Raw genomic sequence first — 24,073 nt, 5'->3', positions numbered from 1 at the left:
GAACAGCCTATGTGTTTCAGGATATATTGATATTGACGTGACTTGAACTTGATCTTGAGTATGTCCATATCTCCAGGAAGATAATCCCACTGCTTAATTAACTACAGAAAAAATATATTTAAGTCAACCTTTACAGGCTGAATAACAAGTGGCCCCAATTACAGAAGAAAGGAAGGGCAAAGGAAGAGAGGCAGGAAAGTGACAAAGAAAGCAGTAGGAAATGATAATGTAAAGAATGAGGGAGCATTAATCTACAATTACAACAACTATTTGGTTTGTATTGTATGTTACATTTTTTACCACTAATGTTTGTCTGACATTTTCTTTAATGTTTTAGGATCCCTGATTTTGGGAGAAGGTCTGCATTTTTCCACACATTCATGTATCAGCAAGACAATGAGCTCCTAGTCCAGTCTGGGAAATTTGAGTGCTGCAACAAAACCAAAAAAATTTTAAAACCCTATCAAATTCTGTTCTTGGAAGTTAAAGCTTGATTACAAATATTCATACCGGAATTTCACGTAACAATGACAATTTCTAAATTGAGGCCTTGGATCTAGAAAGAATGCTTCACAGCTCAGTGAAGGAGATGCTTTCAGGCTATGACTCATATCTCTCTGGCTTATCTCTTAAAGCAAGTTTTTACTGCTATTGGCACTAGAGAGGAGTTTCAGTACTGAGAAATTTGGCTTGATTTTGCTATGCCTTATGCATGACCACCATCATATTTTTTTTGCTAAATTCTGACTGCAAAACAGTTGTTAGCGCAGGTGGTGAGACGAGGAAAAGGAACTCTGTGCAATTTCAGATTTCTGGCAAAGTTCAGTGTGTTATATAGCTGAGTGATAGTATAAATACGGCACACAAATACTCCTATCCAGTTAACCTTCTCTCTAAGATGACCCTTAGAAGGAACTGTTTTGATGAACTGATTCTGGACAAGTTGTGAATGTAACATGCTAAAGGGAGCAGTGAAAAGTGAAAAAGACATGAAAGTAAGGTTGGCAATGGAAGATGAGAAAAAGAGCACAAGGGGATAAAAGAAAGGAAGAACTCTTAATAAATGGTAAAAAATAATGGTAGAGGAACAAGAAAAGAATATAGATCAGCAAGACCAGAAATGTAAAATGCAAAGTAAATCCTCAAAGGTAGTGAAGCATATGCGGCAAAGATCTTTATCTTTGTACCATATAAAAAGTTGCAGTATGAATTGGCTAATACAAATCATTATTGTTTCTTTTCTTTTCCAGTGAATGTATGTTTCCTAGGTACCTAATGATACTGTTCACTCCAGATATAAATTATTTAAGACCTGTAGCTGATGGAAGCTATACCACCATCTAGTATGTCTTAGCAATGGGAAATTATTGCAAAAAGACTATATTCTCCTTTGTTCTCTTTCATTCTGTTGCCTACTTCGTTCTATATACAACCCTTTTGTGCTACAATTTCACGTACAAATTCCTACGCACTTTCTTATATCTCTTAGTTACACATTCACACACAAATACACCTAGCATGCTGAACTTTGTTGCTTTTTGAATTGTTCCTATTCTCAAGTCTTCATTCCATCATATGAAGTTGTTACTCTTTCTCGTGAATACACTCACTTTTGGTGACATTAGTCTATCAGTAAAATACTCAGAACTGAATATATTTTTCTACGCATAACCTTAACTGCTCTGAATAGCATCAGTCAATTTAACTGTAAGTCAGCAGTGAAGGAGGGGTTCTCTAATACAAAGCTTAGCTTCAGTTTTACTGATGAGAATGTACTTCCCTGTTAAGTCCCACAGCTTTTACTTGTAGCAACAGGCTCCAGCCTTTTGTGTTTTGCAACAGCTCAAGCAGAAAACTTCAAACACGAAGCTGTCAAGATCCCTTTTTTAAAATGTGTCACTTTAAGGCAATTAACTATATATCATTGCTGATAGCTCTTTTCCTGGAAATCAAGTGGTATCTCACTGTATTGATTTCTGTCTAACAGTAGGTATAGCATGGAAAAATACAAGGATTTGCCAGTAGTTTGCCTGTAGCATTTGCTCTCTGTAAGCTCCAAATACACTGTTTCTTCAATAAGTCTCAGAAAACGCACTAAAACAGTGATTCCCATTCTGAGAAGTCACAATCTGTAGTACCAGAAAGCCAATGTTTTGAACCGTAACAACAGCTTAATTCATACACAGCATGCTACAACAGAATAGGTCTTCAGACACTGGGTGTCACTCTGATGTGTGAATTCACAGGAAGCAAATTTATGATTGTTGAAGAAAGTCACGCTGAACTATTTTCTACTGCATACAGGTACTGCACACCACAACCACGCTGCTGAGTACTTTCCAGTATTAGCATGACTAGCTGTTATGAAACACAGCAACTTAAAGCATGAAGTTGTCATTTGTTATTACAGTTTTTCTGGGAATATGCTAGCTGGTTACAGCAATTCTTTTAATGTTGTGTTGTTCTGTGATCCTGCTTTCCCTATATAAATTAAGAAGTATGCCTTGCACTTAGAGCAAGGACAAAGAGGTCAGTGATAGCTCTTCGTGTTTAGGGTCATTCTACTACCTAAGACCAGCCCTCACACAGACAAGTTTCAGGCTTAGCATGGAGACATTCACTGTGCGATGGAGCAGGTGCAGCGTGGAACCTGGACGCAGGCACCCCTGTGCTGTCCCTGCTACTCTCTGCAGCTGACAACCAAGAACATGAGCACCATTGGAAATTCTGTGCCGTGTAAGCCAATTATCATAAAACCTGAAGAGGCATGTCATGTGATTTTGTTCTGCATTAACTGGAACATTGTTACAGCCTGTCCAAAACACAAGGAAGGCCTGAATAACCATGGCCATGCACAATTTGTCTCACTAGGACTGTTCCCTTGCTCAGTGGAAAGGACAGCAGTGCTGCTTACGTGTGTTTTTTAAGAGGTCAACATCAGAAAGGAATCCACAATTACTTCTATATAACACAGACTGGCTGTAAATATACATCCTATAACAAAGGAGACTGAACTATGCCCTGGAGTTTTCATAAGGCCTTTTTCTATTGTTAGTATCGCTTCTGTCAGCCCATATTCAGGCTTAGCTTAGCTGTTCTTCACACATGACCTTATTTTGTCCAAATACTAGGTTATATTGGCAATGAAAGACTGACTGACATTTTCTGGCATATTTCTTATTGGTCATATTGCTCATGAAAGTCTTTGTGGTCAAGTAGGAAAGACAATCCCACACATTCTGAGGACATCTTCTTCTCCTTTTTAATCATTCTGAGGACATCTTCCTCTCCTTTTTAATCATCTTCTGCTACTCCTATTTGGGTCTTCTTGTCCACTGTCTGAGAGTTCTGCCTGAAGTATTTGTCCAAGCACACATCTATATTTTGGGCTTTGTGTGCAGAATCACTCCGAAGGCTTTTCAGCTCTATCGGCTGCCAAAAGCATACTAAATTAATGAGCAGCTTGCACATGTGGCATAAGTGACTGTAGTATGTCATAACACCTTTGGCTCAGCTACCAGTCTGAATCAGCACTTCCTTACAGTGAACTGCAATTTCACTGTATTACTCATTCTAATTTAAGCATTTTCTATGTTTGATTAATTTAATCCTTTTCAGTATTATTATTTGCTTTCTTTGATTTAGAAGCTTTTACATTTTTCTGGTCTCACTTTTTGCCTTGTTCCCTCAGTGAAGGTCAGACCCCTTTTTTTCTGATTGTCCTTCCCACTGTCTTTTGGGAAAAAAACACCATCTAGCAACATGTTCCATCAGTCAAAGCTTCCAGCCTAGGTCTAAAATAACATTAGCTGTACAATTTCTAGCCCGAAAAACAAGTAGATTGCTTGGTTCCACACCACTCTGTCAGATGTGCCATTTTTTTCAGCGGGCTATGATCAATCTTCTTTCTATCCCACATGCCCTGCTGTGCCTTCATGGTGTTGCCATTCCTCTTCCTGAGAATCACAACAAAAGAACTGGGTCAAGCCCTCTTCAACAACTCAAAGCTTCCCTGTCAAGCTTATCACATGTGGAGGAGCCAACTATCCCCATTTCTAAGTTATTCCAATGATCACAAGGTTGTCCTGAACTGCTGAAGCCCAGTCACAGCTCTACAGACCCTGACTGAATTTTGCAAGACCCTGTCCTGAGTCTCAGATTTTAGCAATCTACTGGGCATAGTGATGCTAAAGAATGAGGATAGCCCTATTGCCATATGCATTATTCCTTGCTTGGTGCAACAAGTGCCATCAAGTATCAAGTGGACTTGCTTTTGCCTAGGTTGTATATATTTGGTTGGTTCCAATAGCAGCTGCTTGGCTCAGTGAACTTTTACCCCTTTGTTACAAGGATCACAAACACCTACTTACTCTAGGAACAAAGCAATATGCTCCAAACTCTCCCAAAATAAAGTAATGTATTACCAAGCTGGTTTTTGCTGCCACTGAGCAGCTCGTGTTTGGTAAGTTATAAAGCTGGGAAATGCTGTAACCCTCATGGTTATATCATCCATTTTTTCTCTGCTGCTGCTTCCCAGCCTGCCTCCTCCCTTCTTCGGGGACTTTACCATTAATTCATGACCTAGAAGACTATGGCTTCAACACAAAAATCTGCTACTGTTCTGGCCACCCAGGCCAAAGGACTACTGCTCTCCAGTCTTGAGGAAAAAAAAGTGACTCTTCTTACTGTTAAAGAATGTCAGAAGATGGAGATCCATCTTGAGTGTAAGGACACTGAACACCCATATTTGTAAGTTCAAGTTCAGGACAGTGATACAAGCTGAGATAACATCATCACTTCAGCAGGAGGTTTAGATGTGTCACTGAATCTTCCAGACGAATAGTGATTCAGCCATCTCACAGAAAATGTCTTTGACGTGTCATGGGTCAGAACATTGCTATTAAAGAGTCTTCTTGTTCAGCTTCTCCATGACTTTGAAAATCTTTCCCAAAATCCCTGTTCTGACAGCGACCCATCCCAACAAAACCAAATGTATCTAGGACTAAGAAATCTTTTCACAGCCCTGATGTATCTATGGGATGTTTCATGTCTTTATACCAAGATAATAACACATTCCAGAAAGATCTTTTCTTCTGTGTGGCACATCTATTGTAGGATTCAGCAGATTTTGCATTGACTGCAGACTTTGGCACAACTTGTTACAAAACTGCTGAAATGATCCATAAAGAGTGGTACCAGTTTGTTCCTAGCCAATCTCTAACAGCATCTCTAAAAATATATCTGCTCCCACAGTGAAGCAGCTACCCACAAACCTTCGCTAATCACTGAATGTTTTTCAAGTGTTACTGCCCACCCCCATATTCCCAGGTAATCCCCTTCTTCCTGAGGTTGAAAAGCCATGCTCTACCTACTTATATACTAGCTGTGGATCATAGAGCTTGGAAATATCCTATTTAGCCCAACTCTGTGTTGGAACACAAACTGCAGTGTAAATGAGCAGATAGATAATTCATCTCAAAGACCTTCCAATTCCTGACAATTAACTTCCTTTCATTCTTGTCTCATATATTTAGTGAATTCAACAGACTAACTTATTTCGTATAATGCTTAATGTGCAGATTAAAATGCTAGACTGCAGGAACATTTTTAAAATGTGTCCAGAATTTTTAATTTCTCTGGGTATTTGAAATGCTAATTTATTTGTGTTTATATTACCTATATATCAGTACTATACTGCATATACAGTACAGTATACAGCAGTATAATGTGTATCAGTAGGGAACAATACAATGCAGTACACTAAAGAGTCTTTTAGGAAATCATCCACGTGCAGAAAAGGCACTTCACAACATGCTTGAAGGGCTTAATTGTTTCCTTTACCTGGGATCACAAATGTCCTGATTCTGTCAAAGGGCAGTCATAATACTATTAATTTGTTTTTACCTGCTTGCAACAGAAAATATCTAATGATCTTGTAAGAACAACCAGATTTCTGGTGTGTTATTGAAAGTACAGTCTGTATATTTTAAAAGACCACAGTCCAGACAATTTATTTTATGTTCCAGGCTAGAAGACCCTGTGCCAGAATGTAAGCATTTACAGCTCCTGTGGACCGTGGTGTTTATGCCAGCAGAGATTTTGGCCCAGTGTTTGTGACCACAGCTGAGTTTCACCTTCACCAACAAGATTCAAAATGAAGCATTTATTACTAGAGAAGATGCTGACACAGAACTAGAAATCACTGCAACATGAACAATCCTCCTGTCAGATTAAAACCCCAGGTTTCACAAGAATAAAAACAAAACTCAACCCATTGAGTGATGTAGCGTAATTGCCCAAAACATTCAGTCCTGCCCATGAAAGAAGGAAAAGATTAATACAAACCACATTTGGGGGGGATGGTGATCATTTCAGAAAAATAAATCTTACCACATTTAATTCCACTTACTTCCATTGGCAACACAGATGTCAAATTATTTCCTCTGAGTAGCGTAAGGCAAGCCAAACAGCAGCTCTGACTGAGAATTATTGGACTTACAAGATCAAGATCAACTTGATCAACGGGCTATTACAGCTGTCTTCAGGTCACCCACAAGGACAGCGGATGACCACCCCACCATCCACATCACCATTGCTGGTGGAAAATACAAGACTGACTTGTGCCCACTGACTGAACCATAGAGAAACGGGACTCAGTCTGTCCATCAAGCTATTTCTTCATACATTTGAGGTATCTTTCCATGCATCTAGAGTTTGCAAAAGGTTGGGGGGGGGGGGGGAGGCGTGGATAAGGTATATAAGCAAACATGCTATCATCACTTTCCAAACCTACAAAAAAATCTTTGGGAAAACCAATAATCTCAAAAGAACTCCCACAATATTGAATACAGCAACTAAATTGTTACTATATTAATGATATTTTGTGCCAATACAGAAAAATTAAGTATAACTGCAAACAAATTGTTTTGTTCTTCTGTGCAACTTTAGCTATGTGGAAATAGTTTTACATTGAGTCTGTAAAGAGTCTGTGAAACACAAGAGCTCTTGCTTATTTGAGGAGTTACAATACATGTCATATGTAAGTGAGGCCTGAGACAGGATTGGTTTTGAAGAGGGGGTGTTGTTCTACAAATTCTGGCAATAAACCAGGAATCGCTTCAGGCTATCAGATTTCGGAATGAGAATGTCACAAGAGGCTTTCTGTTGGCTGGGGGAAGGGAGGAAAGTTGAGCGTCTGCTCCTGGAATGCCTATTTAGCAGCAGAATTCTAATAATCTTACAGGACAGAGAAGATATGCTAAAACAAGAGGGAAAAAAACCCCATTATTTTTGTGGTCCCTCTACTTGGAGTCTGCTTCCACTTAACCTTTTGTTGCCAAACAGTGATTTTTGTGAGGGTACTGTGGTGGGTTGACCGTGGCTGAACACCAGGTGTCTACCAAGCCACTTTATCACTCCCCTCCTCAGCAGGACAGGGAGTGGAGAAAAATAAGATGGAAAAAACCCTCATGGGTCAAGATAAAGGCAGCTTAATAAAGTAAAAGCAAAGGCCACGCATGGAAGCAAAGGAAGAACAAAGTATTTATTCTTTACTTCCAATTAGCAGGCGATATCTGGCCACTTCTGGGATATCCTTACAGACTGAAAATCTACCAGTTATACATGATTCTAAAACTGTAATCCTACATCAACATAAGCACAAGCACACGAACTGTAGTCTGAAGAGAAAGCAAAACTGACAAATTGTAATGCTGAAGTACTTTTTTTCATAATGAAAAAAATGTGAAACTTCTTCCCCAGAGGTCAGTTGTCCTGATTAAGACAGGTTTGAACACCAAAAACCCTGTAAGAGAAGATGGAAAGGACTGGGTGTATTAAGCATAGAGACTACCAATGGGAGAAACAGCAATACCACAAGCATTCTAAGGTTGCTTGAAAGAGAATCAGCTGTCAGTAGGGACATGAAGTAATAAATTTAATCTGCAGGTTAGATAAATACCTATAAGAACTATTTAGTATAGCTAATTTTGTCTTGAGGGAAGTGGAGGAACTAAATGACCTCTGAAGTGCCCATCCAGCTTTACTCTGTTATGTATAAAGTACACAAAATTCTCAGAGTTAATAACAATATTTTTGTTGGGGATATTAAGCAATCTCAGAAAAAGCTGGAGGACGGTTTACAAGGGCATGTAGTGATAGGACAAGGGGGAATGGCTTTAAGCTAAAGGAAGGTAGATTTAGATTAGGTATTAGGAAGAAATTCTTTACTGTGAGGGTGGTGAGGCACTGGAACAGATTGCCCAGAGAAGTTGTGGATGCCCCATCCCTGGAAGTGTTCAAGGCCAGGCTGGATGGCGATTTGGGCAACTTAGTCTGGTGGAGGATGTCCTTGACCATGGCAGGGGGGTTGGAATTTGATGATCTTTAAGGTTCCTTCCAACCCAAACCAATTAAAAAAAGTAAACCAAACATAATCAGAGACTGGTACTAAACGTGACAAAAAGGTTATCTTCCACTATCTTTTTCCAAAGTTCTTAATCTCTTCTCATTAGCAGCTCATGCCAGGCAGCGTTTGAAACAGGATATTGGACTAGATGCCCTATTTGTCTAGCCAATCTGCCTATTCCTCTAAAGTACTAAAATGAGATACTAAGAATCTATCTCATATGCCATTCAAGCCCAAATATTACCTAAGTAAATGGGCAAAAGCCTAAATGATATGGGAGGAAGCAACTTGGGCATGTATCAGTGGTGTCTGGTACTTTCCTAACTAAAAAGATCCTACTCTGACACTCTTAGCGTGGTGTAAGTTTGTGGCTGTGGCACTGAAGTGTGTTCCTTCTCACTCGTGAACTGGAAAAAATTTATCTGGAACGAAGAGGACATCTTAGAGCACATGACCGTGTCCCATTTACAAAAGTCATTTTTCAGGGTTACTGAGGGAAGAAATGTACAAGGATAAGCATCGAGGGAACCCAGAGACTTTCCTGGATCCTGATCAAATGATCTATATTAAGGACCATTCCTAGCAACCCAGCCTTCCACAAACACCTTTTCTACGGACTGCTCTCGATAACAACGTTTTGCTAACACCGCTGTTGCCGATAAGACCATTCTCCAGCAGCCCGTGCTCCCAGGGGAGCCTTGCGAAATGCTGGGAAGGTTGCTCGCTCCTCAGTCCTGACCGCGAGGACACCCCCGCCGCGCCGGCAGCGCAGGCCCGGCCGGCTGAGGGCCAGGAGAAGCTTCCAGAGGCCTCGCCGGCGGCGGCTCGGGCAGGGGCCGGCTCGCCTCAGCTAAGGGTACCGCCGCTGCCGCCCACCGCGCAGGTAAGAGCCGCAGGGGGCGACGGAGGTGACCGCGCTCCCGCTCCTCTCCCCGGGAAGCGGGGGCTCTCAAGCCCCTCCTCTGTTCTCACAGACACACCTTGAAGGGAAAACCCTGCGGGGAGTGTTTCTCCGGGGGAGGAGCGAGGAGCGCCGGGCAGATGGCGGCGGCCGGGAGGGGGGAGGTGGGCACCCGCCTCCCCTCACAGACCGCCGCCGCCCTTCCCGTCCCCCGCCGGCCGCGCTCGCCCCTCGCGCCCGGGATCCTGGCACGGGCCGGCGCGTTACGGGAAGCTCCGCCCCCCGCCCCCTTTCGGCAACGTCACGGCCCTCGCGTGCCAATGGCGGCGCGCGTCGAGGAGAGAAGGGCGCGGGGGGGGGGGGGGGGGGAACGCGGAGAGGGAGCGTGACCGGGTGTGGGGCCGCGCGTGGAGGACGGCGGCGCGATGGCGCGGCGCGGCGGAGCCGTTATTTAGGGGCTGTCGGCAGGGCATGGGGCGCCGTGGGGCGGCGGCGCCAGCGCCAGGTAAGGGCCGGGAGGGTCGCGGCCGTAGGCGGTTTCCCCCTTCTCTTTGGCTTTCTCGCCGCCTCTGTGCGTCCTTCTCCCTGAGGGGCGTCCGCCGTTGGCGGCTGTGTTGGCCCGTTCTTACCCTCTGGGCAGTAGTCGGGCTCGGCAGGCGGCTTTGCGCCGCGGGCGGGGACGCCTTGGCGAGTGGGTGGGCGTTCGGCCAGGGCTGGCTGGCGGCCGGGGGCAGGACGGTAGCCCTGCGCCACTCAATTCCCGAGCCGATCCCTCGCCTCCACCCCAGTGGTGGGGGCGTCCGGCCGCAGTCTTCCCTGCCCGCGGCCGTGAGCGGTTCTTCTCGAGCTGGGCGCGGCCCGGTGGGCTGTGAGGAGGTGCGGTGCTGCCGCCCGCTCCCCGCAGCGGCGTCTCGCCTCCCCTCGGCGGGCGCTGACGGAGCTGGCCCGGCGGTGGCGCTTAAAATGCAATATGGCCTCGCCCGCCGCTGGGCCGCCGAAGGCCTTTTCTGTTCGGGGGCCTGAGGGGCTGCCGAGTCGTTTTTCTTGCCGTTGTGCGTAGTACCAGCTGCTGGGGTGCCCCATCCGCAACCTTTCCCCTGTCTTGATGCGGTTTTACTGACCTGCTGGCGTGGCGCGGAGGGTGAGACCAAAGATTATCCGGGTTTTTCTCTAGTGCGGTGGTTCTTAATGCCGTCAGTCTTAATTAATAAAGGTGCTGCGACCCTCACTGAACTCGTGTCTTTCAGGCTTTTTCAACTCTTACGAGCATGGCCATATCATCGGCAGACTTTTTCTTGTTGCAGAGCGTTGCGTTTTGTTGCCCTCACCGCGAGCGGTCTGTTCTTGTTGCCTGTAGAAAACTACTAGCCTTGAAAGAAAGGCACACTTTGTTTTACACCCGGTCCAACTCCCGCAGGGACTCCCTGATGAATTAGGGAGGAACGGGTACAGTGAGCAGCCTGGGTCGTCTGCTAACTTCAGTGTGCTCCTGAGCTCCAGTCATTCTTGCACTGGGTCTCTGACGCCCTTCCTAAAGAAAAACGGTGTCATTATTTTAATCTTTCAGATGATGAAACCGAGTCACAAAGGAAAGCGGTCTGCCAAGTGTGCTGGCAGTGCAGAGGAGAATAAATCCCAGTCTCTGTTTCCATCCTTGTTTTAGGCCGACAAGGTGATTGCTAGCTGGTGGCTGCTTGTTACTTCTGAGGCCTTTCTGAAGGAGAAATCTGGTAGTAGAATGTTGTGGGGGTTTAGTTTTGTCATTAGTGATCTCTCTTGCCAATGAGAAGGGGGGGGAAAAAGAGGGAGTCCACAAGTGAAATACTTCTGGGAGTTACGAGCTTTTTTCTTTCACCTTCTCTTCCTTTATAGAACATAAAATTTATACTTCTCTTCCTAAATAGTGCTACTTTCAGAGGAATAATGATCTGTAAAAGGTGTCTATTAAAACCATGTAACTTCTGAACTTAACAAACTTTTAATCTGTATGTTGGTGTATCGCAATAGGAAAGTAGGAGAGGATGATGAAAACTTAATTACTTCCTAGGAGTTAAGCATTAAAAATAAATATGTGGATCTTGTTTACACGTCTAGAAATGCGATCTCTTCAAGTAAAGCCTATGTATGCATTTTTTAGAGGGGAAAAAGGATACATGCACATTTATAAGTCTGTACACAACATGGAGATATGCTGTCTCCTGTGCTGCTGCTTTGGAGGATTAGCACTAGCACAGTTGTATGAAAATAACTAAACCTCTTGGTCAATATTTTTTAGAATTATTCTTATATTAGCAAGAACTGTCTAAATTAGAGAACCAGCATTGGTGATTGTCAGTCTTGAAGGTCTGACTTCAAGATGAGAACATGGAATGCTGAGACATTATTTTGTATAAATTCATTTGCTTTTTAGACTAAAGCTTACTTGCTGAAGTATTTCGGAGAAAGTGATCTGTAGTTTAAGTAGGTACCAGAAAGAAGAACTTAATTCTTGCAAGCAAATATTTGGTGCCTCTAATGAGGTATTTCAGTCATTTTGGGCTGTGCCTCTTTGGGGGTTTTATTGAGTGCTATACTAAGACCCCAGAAGTAGGGAGAAGCCTCCTTCTAGAGGCAAAGGAATGTGGAGAAATGGCTTGCCTATTTTGTGGAAGAGTAGAGATACGATTTGTGTGTAGGTATTTTAAATATGAAAATGAATTTCAGAAAATTCTGTGCATATAATGTACGATTTTTTTAAGTGATTTTCTTAGAGGTGTTTGGGGTTTTTTGAGTCTCATAAATATTTCCAAGAAGGAAGTAAGCTTGGAGGAAGGAAGGAAGCTTGCAGATTAAATACTCCTAATTAGAAAGCAGTTACAGCTTGAGTAGTCAAAATTCCTTGAGGATAGTTACAGCTTTTAGATGGGCTTTAAGTACTATCTGGCTTGTTACAAAACCTCAAGCAGTAGCTGCTGTGTGCAGTATCACTTGCGTACTGGTTCCCTGGTCTGTCTGTCTGAGCTACATGGATTCTTAGTGAGAGATTACCACTTGAAGTTGTAAGCTTAGCTCTTATCTTTTTTTTGGGGGGGGGGGGCTTGAGGAATTTCTGGAAATCCATTTGCCAGTACCCTTTGGGCTTTTGTGATTGATGTGATGATGAACCTTAATAGACCTAACACCTTCCTGTGGTGGTTGTGGTGTTACTCATCCTTGCAAGCTGGTTTTGCTGGCAAGAACAGGTTATTCTTAAACTGAAATTGTCATTTGTAGATCCCTTGGACAGTAATTGTTACCAGTCTGAAATGGAGAGGTGATAACTCATCATATGTCATATAACTGTATTCATTTTGGGGTAATTTTCATTATTTATAAAATAAGGTTAATTTGTAAGACTTCTCTCTGATGAGAATAAATAATGATATCTGTTTTGCATGAATGCCTGATACTTCTTCAGAAATGTTACTCACAGGTTAGTCATAAAGCTCAATGCTGTTGCTACTTTGGATTTAATAAAGACCCTAAAGTCAAGCTTTAGCTGTCCATAGGACACTGTCTGAAGCATCAGTTTAAGGTTCAGGCATAAAGGCTTAGTGCTTTCCTTTCAAAATGATAGCAGGATGTGAAGAATAGTAGAAGTTCCATATGATTTAGACATTAAATGGGGTGATCTCATGGCATATGAGTTTCATATGTCTGTCTTCACTGAAGTAACTGCAGCTTTTTCACAGGTTTTTTCCTCTTTAAGGTAATTATGTTCTGCAAGTTAAGGAGCATCACCAGCAGCAGTTCTGAATTGACCATGTTGTTTTTACTGTGTAATATTTTGATGGACTTTGATTCTTTGGCAGACTTCACTATGAAAGCTAGCTGACAAACTTCTAATATCAGTTTCTTTCTGTTTCCCTTTACTCTTCACTTAGTGGTCCACAACAACTGCATACTGCAGATAAAATGTTCATTTGGCCTTTTTTTTTAAAAAAAAGCTTCTGAACTGACTAGCTGCTTCAGTGTTAGTTAAGCATCAGGCTGAACTTTCACCTTAGATTCCTAATACACTGCCCCAGTCTGTAAAACAGAAGACTTCGGGCTGTGCTGCGTAATTGCTGAAACTATTGAGATTCTGTTGCCCAGACTTGCAACTTAGTCTGACTTAAAGTTGTTAATGGTGGACAATTGATGTTTAGCAGCGTTTCTTTTGAATTATGACACTATTTTTTAAGTTTTGGTATAGCTTATAGGCAGGGTTTCTGCACCATGTGCACCTGAGCATTTTTATACTCTCAGATTAAGAAACACTCATTTCCATAAGAAGTCTCTTTCTCACATTCTGAAGTATGTATCCTTGTTTTGTCAGTTGTAAGTCCTAATTTTTCTTTTTTTGTGTTTTTCATCTAGGATGGAAGTGCTTAGTGTAAATAAGTGTACTGTTCTTTCCCTAGAACTAAATTTCCGTCAAGAATCAGTCTTGTAAAAGCTAGAGGGACTGATATTTTTTAAAATAGCTCACATTAGAAGGGATTGCAGTAGCTTCTTTGTGGGTTTAGAGGTGTGTAGCTTTGCTCTTCAAACTACATTGATTAGCAGGGGAAAAAAGTAAAATACATCTGAGCAGCCTAAAAGCAGATATATGCTGAACTGTAGCATGATTTTGACGCTGTGTAGTCACAACTGCTTGTTTCCCGTGAGTGGGCTTTCCATTGCAGGTGATGGAGCATGAGTCTCAGTTCTCTTGCCTTTCTGGAGCTGAGTGTGGTGGAATAAGTACTATAAACTGTGGAGGGTTTCTTTGCTCCCTCAAAACAGATACTAAACTTTCCAAAGTGTAAAGTAGTAGAGGTTTGGACTTGAGCTTATCATATGTAAATGAATCTGCTCAGGACAACTAAAATGTTGTATTCCAAGTCTGGAAGACAGTTGAATGTAGAAATGGCATTTATTTAAAAATATTAAGTAATCTTATTTTTATTTCTTAAAAAAATAAATTATACTTTAGAGCAAAACATTACCATTCTGTATTATTGTTTACTTCTGTTAAGTTGGTTATTGCTTTTTAAGTATTGGCTTTTATGTTCCTTCACGTGCTTCACAGTATTTTTTATTAACCTGAACCATACTTAATATGACTTAATATGATTTTAGCACCAGCAGTTCTTGAGTAGTTTTGTGGAAATATCACTTAACCTGAAATAAATCATTAGAAAAAAGAAAACAAATAACTTTGTAATGATGTAATACTTAGCTTAGCTGGCACTGTCATTATTCTAATCTTGATAGCAAATGGGACAGAAATGCTATATTGAATATTCTTTGAGAAAGGCAAAGAGCAAAGGTTTTTTTATCTGCTTCATTCTTTCCTCTTCATTGTGGAAGCTGCTTCTGCTGTTAAATCTGCAGCTTTTGGCAATTAGCAGGGAAGCAGAGCTGCAGCTTCTTTCCACCTAGCTTGTAGTTGCCCTCAGGGTTCTCACGAGTTTCAGATCTTCTGCAGCTCAAATTGTTCAACTTAAATAGCTTTAAATGAATCTCACTTAAAATAACAACTCTTAAGGTCTATCCTTGATAGAGCACAACAAGCTTTAAGTAGCAGGCAGTATTTCTGATAAATGTCAGAGTAAGTCAGGACACTAAAATAGATTCATATGTGCTGGTTTTAGTCAGTGTCTGACCTAAATCAAAGAGAATATTCTTCTGAGTTTGGTTTTATTCACCATATGAATTTATTAAAATTTGTAAAACCAGCTGGGATTTTAAAATGCAGAAAGGCGTGGGTAGGTAGAAGCCTTTTTTTTAATTCCAGATATTGGAAGGGTTTACATCCATAAGCAAAAAATCAATAGGTTTAGTTCTCTTGCTGTATGCTTGTAATAAATATCTAAAGATGTATTGAACTTAAAGCTGTATAATGGTTTTCATGTCCAGCCCAGTGAGAGTACTTGAGTGTAACGTAAAAAAAATGAATAGTATTTTGATTCTCAACTACATACAACTACATTTGGATTATAAGTGTCTTGTTAGTTTAAAAAAAAAAAAACCCTCTAGTTACAAATACAAATGCTTCTTAACATGATTGGCAATATTTCCAGTATAAAATTTCTACATAGAAAATTTTGGAGGGCTTTGGGTGATGAACGCACAAGTATAGATGCAAATAAAGATACTGCTGAGTGGTTCTGATAGTAGCTATTTCAGTCCCAACTGAAACACATGTACGTTGGTGAGCCCTACAAAGACTGCTGTAAAGATTTTTAGATTGGCTTTTGTTTAGTTGTTGGTTTCCAATTCTTGTGAATAGAGATTTTCTTTACGTTATACTTTTTACCTTTATTTGAAAAAAAAAAAAAAGGACGTAAGGAGGGCTTAGATATGCTGATGCCTAAGGAATGAGGTTCTAGCTTGGTATTGATACATCAGTGCTTAAATTGTCTTGTCTAGTTTTATTGATCTATATGAAATGCTTTGTGTCTTTCTGTCTTTATAACAAACTACATGCAACCAAAGCAAAGGAGTATTTCCTGCCATAAATTGCAGTTTCTTTTCCTTCTGATAATAGTAAATGTAGCTTTTAAACTTTTTCCTTTCTGGGGAATACTGTGGAATTCCTTGAACTTCTTAGTGAGTTGCCTTTTATAGGGGTAAAGCTCAGAAGGTCAGTTTCCAAAGAAGCTTTGTCAGGTTAGTGAAAATAAAACTTCAGAAGCAGGGTTGCTACAGGCAGTCTCATCTCAAATCTCAATAAACCTAGAAATTCTAGCTATAAGAACAGTATGATGTCTGCTTCTAGAAATCGGGTTATGGATTAAGTGCCCTATTTGACTAAGCCAGTCTACCTATTCCTGTAAAGATGCATAAATGTAACTAAAAATAATATAGCTCATATTCTTAGTAGACAATGGTCACTTGCTTTTAGCAGTTTAGGTCTGATTTGTAACTGCAAGTTGAGAAATCCAGAAGAGACCTTATGGCTTCAAAACAACTGGAGTGGAAGCTAGTCTGTGAATGCTTCAGTTTAGAGAAACTAAACTTGTTTTGTAGAATTGTCGAAACAGAGAAAAAGTGAACCCTGCTGCAATACAGAAATAAAGAGCATAAGAGTTTAAAAAACACTTTCCAACTTTTGAGGAATTACAAACTCCCCTGTAAGGTTTTGAATAATTAGTTAATACTTTTTGTGTAGTAGTCAACAATTCTTGATATTGTGAAGCACACCACTTCCATTCTTAAATGTATTTTAAGTCACTCTTGTGAATGAGACACATGGTTTGTGGAGAGTTGTTCTGAACCTTGCACAAAGCATTTATATCAGTGCTTTGATAGCTAGGTAAGTATTCATAGGGTTCTGTTTTAAAACCTGAGCCACAGCGTTATGTTCTATATTCTAACTGAACCTCCCACAGAAGTACCAGTGAGGTTTGTTTCCATATATGCCACTAAAACCTTAAGCTGATGGATTTCTTAAATTTGTAACTAAAGAGGCTTTAAACTGTATTAGTTGTTGTAAGTAGACATTGAATTTTGTTATAGCAGTGAGTAAAATCGAAACAGTATGTCCATTCTTTCTCTGGAGTGAGAAGATACTAACTCTTTCAGGAAAATAAACGTGCATACCTGAGAAATTGTCATAGATGAAATAAAAGTCTGAATTTGACAATGATCTAAAGTGAAGAGTAATAGTTTAAATTAAAAAAAATGTTTCTCCATTACAGGAATTCTGTGCAGCATGTTTTCTATGTGGAACTGGGTGGCCCATGGCTTATATCTGCTCTTGAGTATTTGTTCCCTTGAAGGTAAGACTTCTGTGTCTCAAATACAAGAGACTTGTAGAACTTCTTTAATCGGATGCTTCAAGCACATACTTGCTTTTTGTCTAGATACTTGTGGGGTGGGGGCAGAAAGCAAGGTGTATTAGGATAGAGAGACCTAGTCTGTACTCTTAATACTATGGTAAAATAATGCATGTTAAACAAGTACTCACTACTACTATTCATTGCTCATCTGTGTACAGAGATAGTGAAGAGCAACTTTGGTCAGTGGAAGGTTCCTTTGGTTCCACTGACATAACTGGAGCTGGTCACTGTATCAAACTCAAGTGGTGAAATGGTATCTAAATGAAAGCATGTCTTCATCAGACTAAATGCTGTTAAAGCAATAAGCTGCCAGTGAACTAGTGTAGTAGGCTCTAGAAGTTAGAGCTGTCAGCCACTGCTACCGTGTAGCAAGTGATCATCCTCAAGATGTTTAGTATGGCTGTTGATTCAAGGCAGTATTTCAGTCATCTATTTCATCTTTAAAACTTGACACTTTCGTCTTTATGTGCCTCCACAGCAATAGTCACAGTTTTATTGTGTTGAAGTTCCTTTGTAAAAGAGTACTATGAAATGTGCAGCGCTCACTATAATTCCCAAATATGCTTATGGTATATACACGGAAGCTTTTGAAATGGACAAATCAAATATTTAACTGTTTACATTTCTTCTAAAACTAGTCCACCACAACAAAGGTGCATGCTTATCCCAATTTTTTATTGTTAACTTTCTCAACAGAAAATACCTTCTTAACTGCAAGAGTAACTTCAAGTATATTACATGCCTCCCTCAAAACATACTGAACATTCAATTCTTGACTCTCCTTTTTCTCTAAAGTTTATTAATAGAGCTTTTCTTGCTTGGTAAAATGCTTTTGCAAAGCCTAGGGAACACTGTGCTGGTTTTACCCCTTAAATCTCCTTGGTGGTCCACTAATTCATTTGTTTTATAACTGTCAAGTAACTAATTCATTTCCTACTTAGACACAGGTAGTATTTTAACATTACACTTGTGTTGTATGAGCAATATTGATTATGGAATGCTCTGTAGTTTTTAATAAAGATGCAATTCTCCTTCTTTTTAGTTTCAGGTGGACTTGTACAGTCATGTGGTCACATCATTCCAGAGTCTCCTGTATTGGCCCTTGGTTCCAATTTCACAGCATTATGCATTTTGAACGAGAGTTGTCTTGACTTTGGCAATATCTATGCTAATCAAATTATTTGGAAAATTAAAAATAGAGTGATACCTAAAGAACAGTATCGTGAAATAAACAGAACAGTTTCCAGTGTCACATTTAATGACACTTCTTCACTAGCAACTCCTCTGACATGCAACATTTTAGCAGATGGACAGATCGAGCAGAACATTTATGGAATTACAGTTACAATAGGCTGTAAGTACTATTTTTCTTGCCTTTTACCCTGGTCCTAAGAAAATTGCTTCTGAGGAGAATGCAAACAATAGAAAGTGTGCGCATTTTGAGACACATATTTCCATTCTCCCAGTTCCTGGATAACTGTATAAAAGCATTGTCAAATTACATGCTATCTGTCCTGGTTTTGACTACGATAGAGTTAATTTTCTTCCTAGTAGTGGGTATAGCACTGTGTTTTGGTTTTAGGATGAGAATAATGTTGATAAAACACTGATGTTTTGGTTGTTGCTGGGCAGTGTTTACACTAAGTCAAGAACTTTTCAGCTTCTCATACTGCCCTGCCAGCAAGGAGGCTGAGGGTGCACAGGAAGCTGGGAGCAGACCCAGCCAGGACAGCTGACCCAAACTGGCCAAAGGGCCATATGATATGGGCCATACTATATGATATCATACTCAGTCTATAGCTTGGGTGAAGCTGGCTGGGGGCTGGACCATGGCTTGGGAACTAGCTGGGCATTGGTGGTCTGCAAGTGGTGAGCAATTGTGCTGTGCATCACTTGTTTTGTGTTACTTATTAATTATCTTCCTTTTCTGTCTTTATCTCAACCCACAAGTTTTACCTTTTTTCCAATTCTCTCCCTCATCCCACTGGGGGGGCGGGGGGTGAAGTGAGCAAATGGTTGTGTGGGTGTTTTAGCTGCCCGCCGGGTTAAACTGCGACACCATCAAAGCTGGTAAATATGCACAGAATAAAGTTTCTAAAAATAGAAAATACTTCAGTATTTCAGTGTTGAAATAGGAAGAAAACAGAACAACAGAAAACAAATGTTGAAACAGGAATATTTAAATTACAGAAAGAAGATGTGAATTTAACTGAAATAGATCCTAGGAGATAAACTAACTTTCCTTACTTCTGGCTTCTGTTTTAGTGTTCAAGGAAATATAATAAGGTTGCATGTCCTGCTTTCATACCAACACTGTGAAATTGATGTTTTCTTCATTAATGGACTGAAATATTTAGTCCCTCTGTGTTACTAAAGCTAACCTGAACTGCCTTAAGGATGGAACATACTACTTGGATTACTCTACCTCTACACACAGTTAAAAGTATTTTTTATAAACTTTCCTTGTTCAAGCATGATAGCACTTGCATAGTTCTGAGCAAGTGCTCTTTGAGACAAGAGGGAGGTCTTGAGAAAGTAACATGAATAACTGAATATACTACTTCTTAATTAGTTGGTGGACCATTTATGAAGTGTTCGACTGTCTGTAATAGCAGGATATGAATGGCTGATGAATTCTGTTGCCTCCTAGTGTTGGCAAAAGGTATTGCAGTTATTGCATGGTCTGTATACAAAAGGCTGGCTTGAGTTCACAATTTAAATTAAGGTGGATCTAGAATGAGTTACAAAATGCTTTCACAGAACAACGTTTTCTGTTTCAACTTCTGAGGAGTAAATTTCTTACCAGAAAAGATGTGACAGGAAAAATATGTGGAAAGGTGAGGACAGATACAATATCTTAAGATGATAAACTGAATGACAGTACAGATAACATTCTGCAGTTGTAATTCACATATGAATCTTGAAGTGCATTTGTATTTAAAGCTACTGTATTTTCATACTGTCAATTAAAGAGAAATTCTGTAAACAATGAGAATAACAACAGGTTTGAGAAGAATACAACTATTCAGGAGCAAAACTATAAAGTTCATAAGGTAGTTGTGTTGAAAATAGCATTCTTCTTGAAAGGAAGTAAGGTTCTTCAAGTATATTGTACTATTGTAAATAGTGATATTCTAATAGCTAGAAACAAACTTTGTATGCTATGATTTGAATTTAAGAAGTAAAAAAATAGTTCAGCTGCACTCGGAAAGTTTCTTACACACTATAAAGTGCATTGAAGATATCTTATCTTGTAGATGTTCGCAGCTAAAGCATCCTTCTATAGCTTGGGTGGGGGAGAATAGACCTGTCTCAGTTGCATTAGAGCTCAGGTTATTGGCAAAGTCAACATATGCCAATCTAGTTGTAGTGCTCGTTAGCATTTTTTTTCTGTGTGAATAGATTTAGATAAGATGTTTGATATCAGGTTTTCTGCCTCAAAGAATAAAAAAATCTTCTGTGCTGTTCCTTACTGTCAGGTGCTTGCTCCTTATACAGCCTACTGTTTCTCAGAGCAACTGGTTAAGCTGCTTGACTTGCATTGCTGGATGGTATTTAGCACTTTTGCCCCCTCCTGTAGAAATAAATCTAACTATAAATACTTCTGATGTTCACTGAAATTGCTCTAATGGGACACTTAGCATGATTCTTATTGGATTGAAATGTGTATATAGATTAATTATTGCTAACTTTTTCTGCACAGTGCCCCCAGAGAAGCCCAAGAACTTAAGTTGCATTGTGTATCAGGTGTCAAAACTCACATATCCTATGACTTGTACTTGGAACCCTGGAAGGCATACATTCCTGGACACTCACTTTAGGTTGAAATACAGATGGTAAGTAGCCCTCTGTAGAATATCTAAATAACTTTGAAGAATATCTGTAGGCTAAACCAAACTTCCTTGAAAGTTCTTGATACTTTGGAAGAAGTTCACATTTAAAGTAATTCTAAGTCAATTTTGAAATTTTGTTGTTGCACTTGTTCTGAAGTAACAGCTATCTCCTATTTTTTCCATTCTTCCAATACATGATTAGTATGGCTTGAGTACAATATGCCTAATCGTTAAGTGGCTGGACCAAATTATGTATTTTACGCTTGTCTGTGGTGACTGTTCTATGCTATTCTAATCAAAGACATCGCTGCTCATTGCAGGAGGGTTGGGCTAGATGACATTTAAAAGTCCCTTCCAACCCCAACCATTCTAAGTAGAGAAATGACTATATAGGGACTGGGTTTTATAGAGGTATTATCTACTTGGTACTTCCTAAGAACTCAGAATGGTGTTTGTCCACAATTCTAACATGAAAGCTTCAGCAGAAGTATTTCTCCTGTGAAAGCAAATGATCTTAAGTATTTTTCACTCTTCAGATAGTTTCTTGTAGTTTCAAATGGAGTTGACAGAATTGTTGCTGTCCTCTGGAAACAGGAGTGACTGCCTAAAGCTTTCCATCTACCCCATTCCACTACAGTCTTTTGGTAAAAAGCATAGTAAAAGTATAGATAGATAGAAAACCTTAATGCTTTGTAAATCTCCTGATGCTTGTAGAACTATTTGCTGTTAGTGTAACAGAAGATAGTGAACAGAAATGATGATGTGTTGCAGCTGTAACACATCTTGAAGGGTATGCAGGTAATACTGAATCTTTTCATTCATGAACATTCTAGTTACTAGCCATATTGCTTTTGATTAAATGTATCAAGAATTGATCTTAAGCTAAGTCACGTTTTTATACAACTTTATAATTACAATACTGTGTCTTGTGCTTTTGAAGATATGTGACTTGACATCAAGAGATTTTATTCTAGTTTCTGTTGTAATGCAGTCGTGCATTTGTGGCTGAACAAGCCATTCTAGTCTCTTCGCTTTTTCTTCCTGCGCATCTGCGTACAAAGATAATGGCAGAGGGGAAACAGAAGAGCTAAACTGATCAGTCTAGTCAACTTAAAAAGATTCTCTAAAGGAAACAAAACTTACTGCTTTATACCTTGTTTTTCCTTCTCTTTTATTTAGGCCACAAGAGAACTTTCCTGACTGTATACCAAAAGATGTAAACAATTCTTGTACGATTAGTGATGTTCAGTTCTTTGTTAACCTGGAGGTCTGGGTGGAAGCAGTAAATGCTCTTGGGAAGGCTGAATCTGATCCTCTTGTTCTTGATCCCATTGAAATTGGTAACTATTGCCTCTTAAAACATTAGTAGTCCATAACTGCTGCTTCTGTACATTTTGCTGAATTGGTATGTTAATGTTTCTTCACTATAAAAAATTAATACTGCCAAAATAATGTTGACTAGAACTTGAATTGTGCTGGACAGAGGTAAGGAAGGTGAGAAATTTGATCACAATTCAGACAGCAAGTTCTTGTTGAGTAGTCTGCCTTAGAAACTAATGTGAAGTAGCAGCCATTTGAGCTTGTGGAAGGCTTTAATGGTAGTGTTACACCATAGTGTACCAACTGCTAGAGGCATAATAAAATACAACTGTAGAGTTGACTCTGACTTCTTCTTTTCTAGTTAAACCTCTGTCTCCACACAACTTAACAGTCAACTCGGGAATACTACCTACTGTTCTGAAGCTTTCCTGGGAGAATCGGATTTCAGCAGCTCTGATGAAACTGAAATTCAATATTCGCTATAGGATCATGGGCAACACAAACTGGATGCAGGTAATGCCATTAATGTCCCTTGTCACTCTTCTGCTGTAACCCAGCCATTTGTCAAACTGGAGAAGTTCCCTCACTGCTGCAATTCAGAGGATTCACTTAATTATCCTTAGGCCTTATGTGGCCTCCCAAGGTGTTTACTGGCCTGTTCACAAAGACTATAATCCAGGCTTTTTGGCACAATCTAGAGTACAGTGACCTTGTCTTTTCTTTGTCTCTGCTGTCCTCCCCATCATGTTGCAGTATGTTTATTTTGAATTTTTATTCTGTCCATGGAACTTCTAGAACATTCATTAACTTCTACATTCCTATGCACATGGAAAACTACTGATCTAAATGTCATTGAAAGCTTGGGCAAACACTGTACAGTGCTGGGATGCCTTTTTGAACTTGCAATATCTGCACTGGGTCACAACAACCCAATGTAACGCTACAGGCTTGGGGAAGAGTGGCTAGAAAGCTGCCCAGCAGAAAAGGACCTGGGGGTGTTGGTCGACAGCTGGCTGAAGATGGGCCAGCAGTGTGCCCAGGTGGCCAAGAAGGCCAACGGCATCCTGGCTTGTATCAGAACTACTGTGGTCAGCAGGACCAGGGAGGCAATGGTCCCCCTGTACTCGGTACTGGTGAGGCTGCACCTTGAGTCCTGTGTTCAGTGTTGGGCCCCTCACTACAACACAGACATTGAGATGCTGGAGCGTGTACAGAGAACAGCAATGAAGCTGGTGAAGGGTCTAGAGCACAAGTCTTATGAGGAGCGGCTGAGGGAACTGGAGTTGTTTAGCCTAGAGAAAAGGAGGCTGAGGGGAGACCTTATTGCTATCTACAACTACCTGAAAGGAGGTTGTACCCAGGTGCGTGTTGCTAATCTAAGATTAAAAAAAAGTGTATGAAAATAAACTCACTTACTAGCAAAAGTATAAACTATTCTAAAAGAAACTATTTCCAATGTCAGTTAAGAAACACTGTTCTGTTAGCGAAAGCAATAATCTTGGATTCTCTGGCTTTATTGGAGGCTTCTAGCACGTGTATTTTGCAATCAATAATCAAACAGATAACATAGCAAAGCTCTGAAATGTGAGGCAGAATATTGCAGATCAGTATGTAGAAGAATTATATGGGAAAAGGAGAGAGACATGCAAACTAATTAAAAAAGAAAACATAAAATCGGAGATTGTCCTGAGATAGCAGCATAACTATTCTAGTGTATGTATTGTATTATACCTGGTAAATACGTACCACTATGATCCTTGATAATTGAAGCTTTTGGAAATAAGAG

At 40.2% G+C, this 24,073-nt stretch overlaps 1 protein-coding gene across 2 annotated transcripts in view; it reads left to right on the top strand.

Moving 5' to 3' along the window:
• Positions 1-9,680: 9,680 nt before the first annotated feature.
• Positions 9,681-24,073, top strand: part of IL6ST (interleukin 6 cytokine family signal transducer) — a 36,042-nt gene continuing 21,649 nt past the window's right edge. Inside the window, exons 1-6 of one of the 2 annotated variants that reach the window (XM_054809568.1) lie at positions 9,681-9,813; positions 16,994-17,074; positions 18,177-18,488; positions 20,838-20,970; positions 22,147-22,307; positions 22,649-22,800. In XM_054809568.1, coding sequence (XP_054665543.1) covers positions 9,780-9,813; positions 16,994-17,074; positions 18,177-18,488; positions 20,838-20,970; positions 22,147-22,307; positions 22,649-22,800 — 873 coding nt within the window. In that variant the 5' untranslated portion in view covers positions 9,681-9,779. The remainder of the gene's footprint in view (positions 9,814-16,993; positions 17,075-18,176; positions 18,489-20,837; positions 20,971-22,146; positions 22,308-22,648; positions 22,801-24,073) is intronic. The other variant, XM_054809569.1, reaches the window with a different exon arrangement.

Source organism: Grus americana, chromosome Z (genome assembly GCF_028858705.1).
Source record: "Grus americana isolate bGruAme1 chromosome Z, bGruAme1.mat, whole genome shotgun sequence".
Taxonomy (NCBI): domain Eukaryota; kingdom Metazoa; phylum Chordata; class Aves; order Gruiformes; family Gruidae; genus Grus; species Grus americana.
This window is presented reverse-complemented; position numbering and strand designations above follow the sequence as displayed.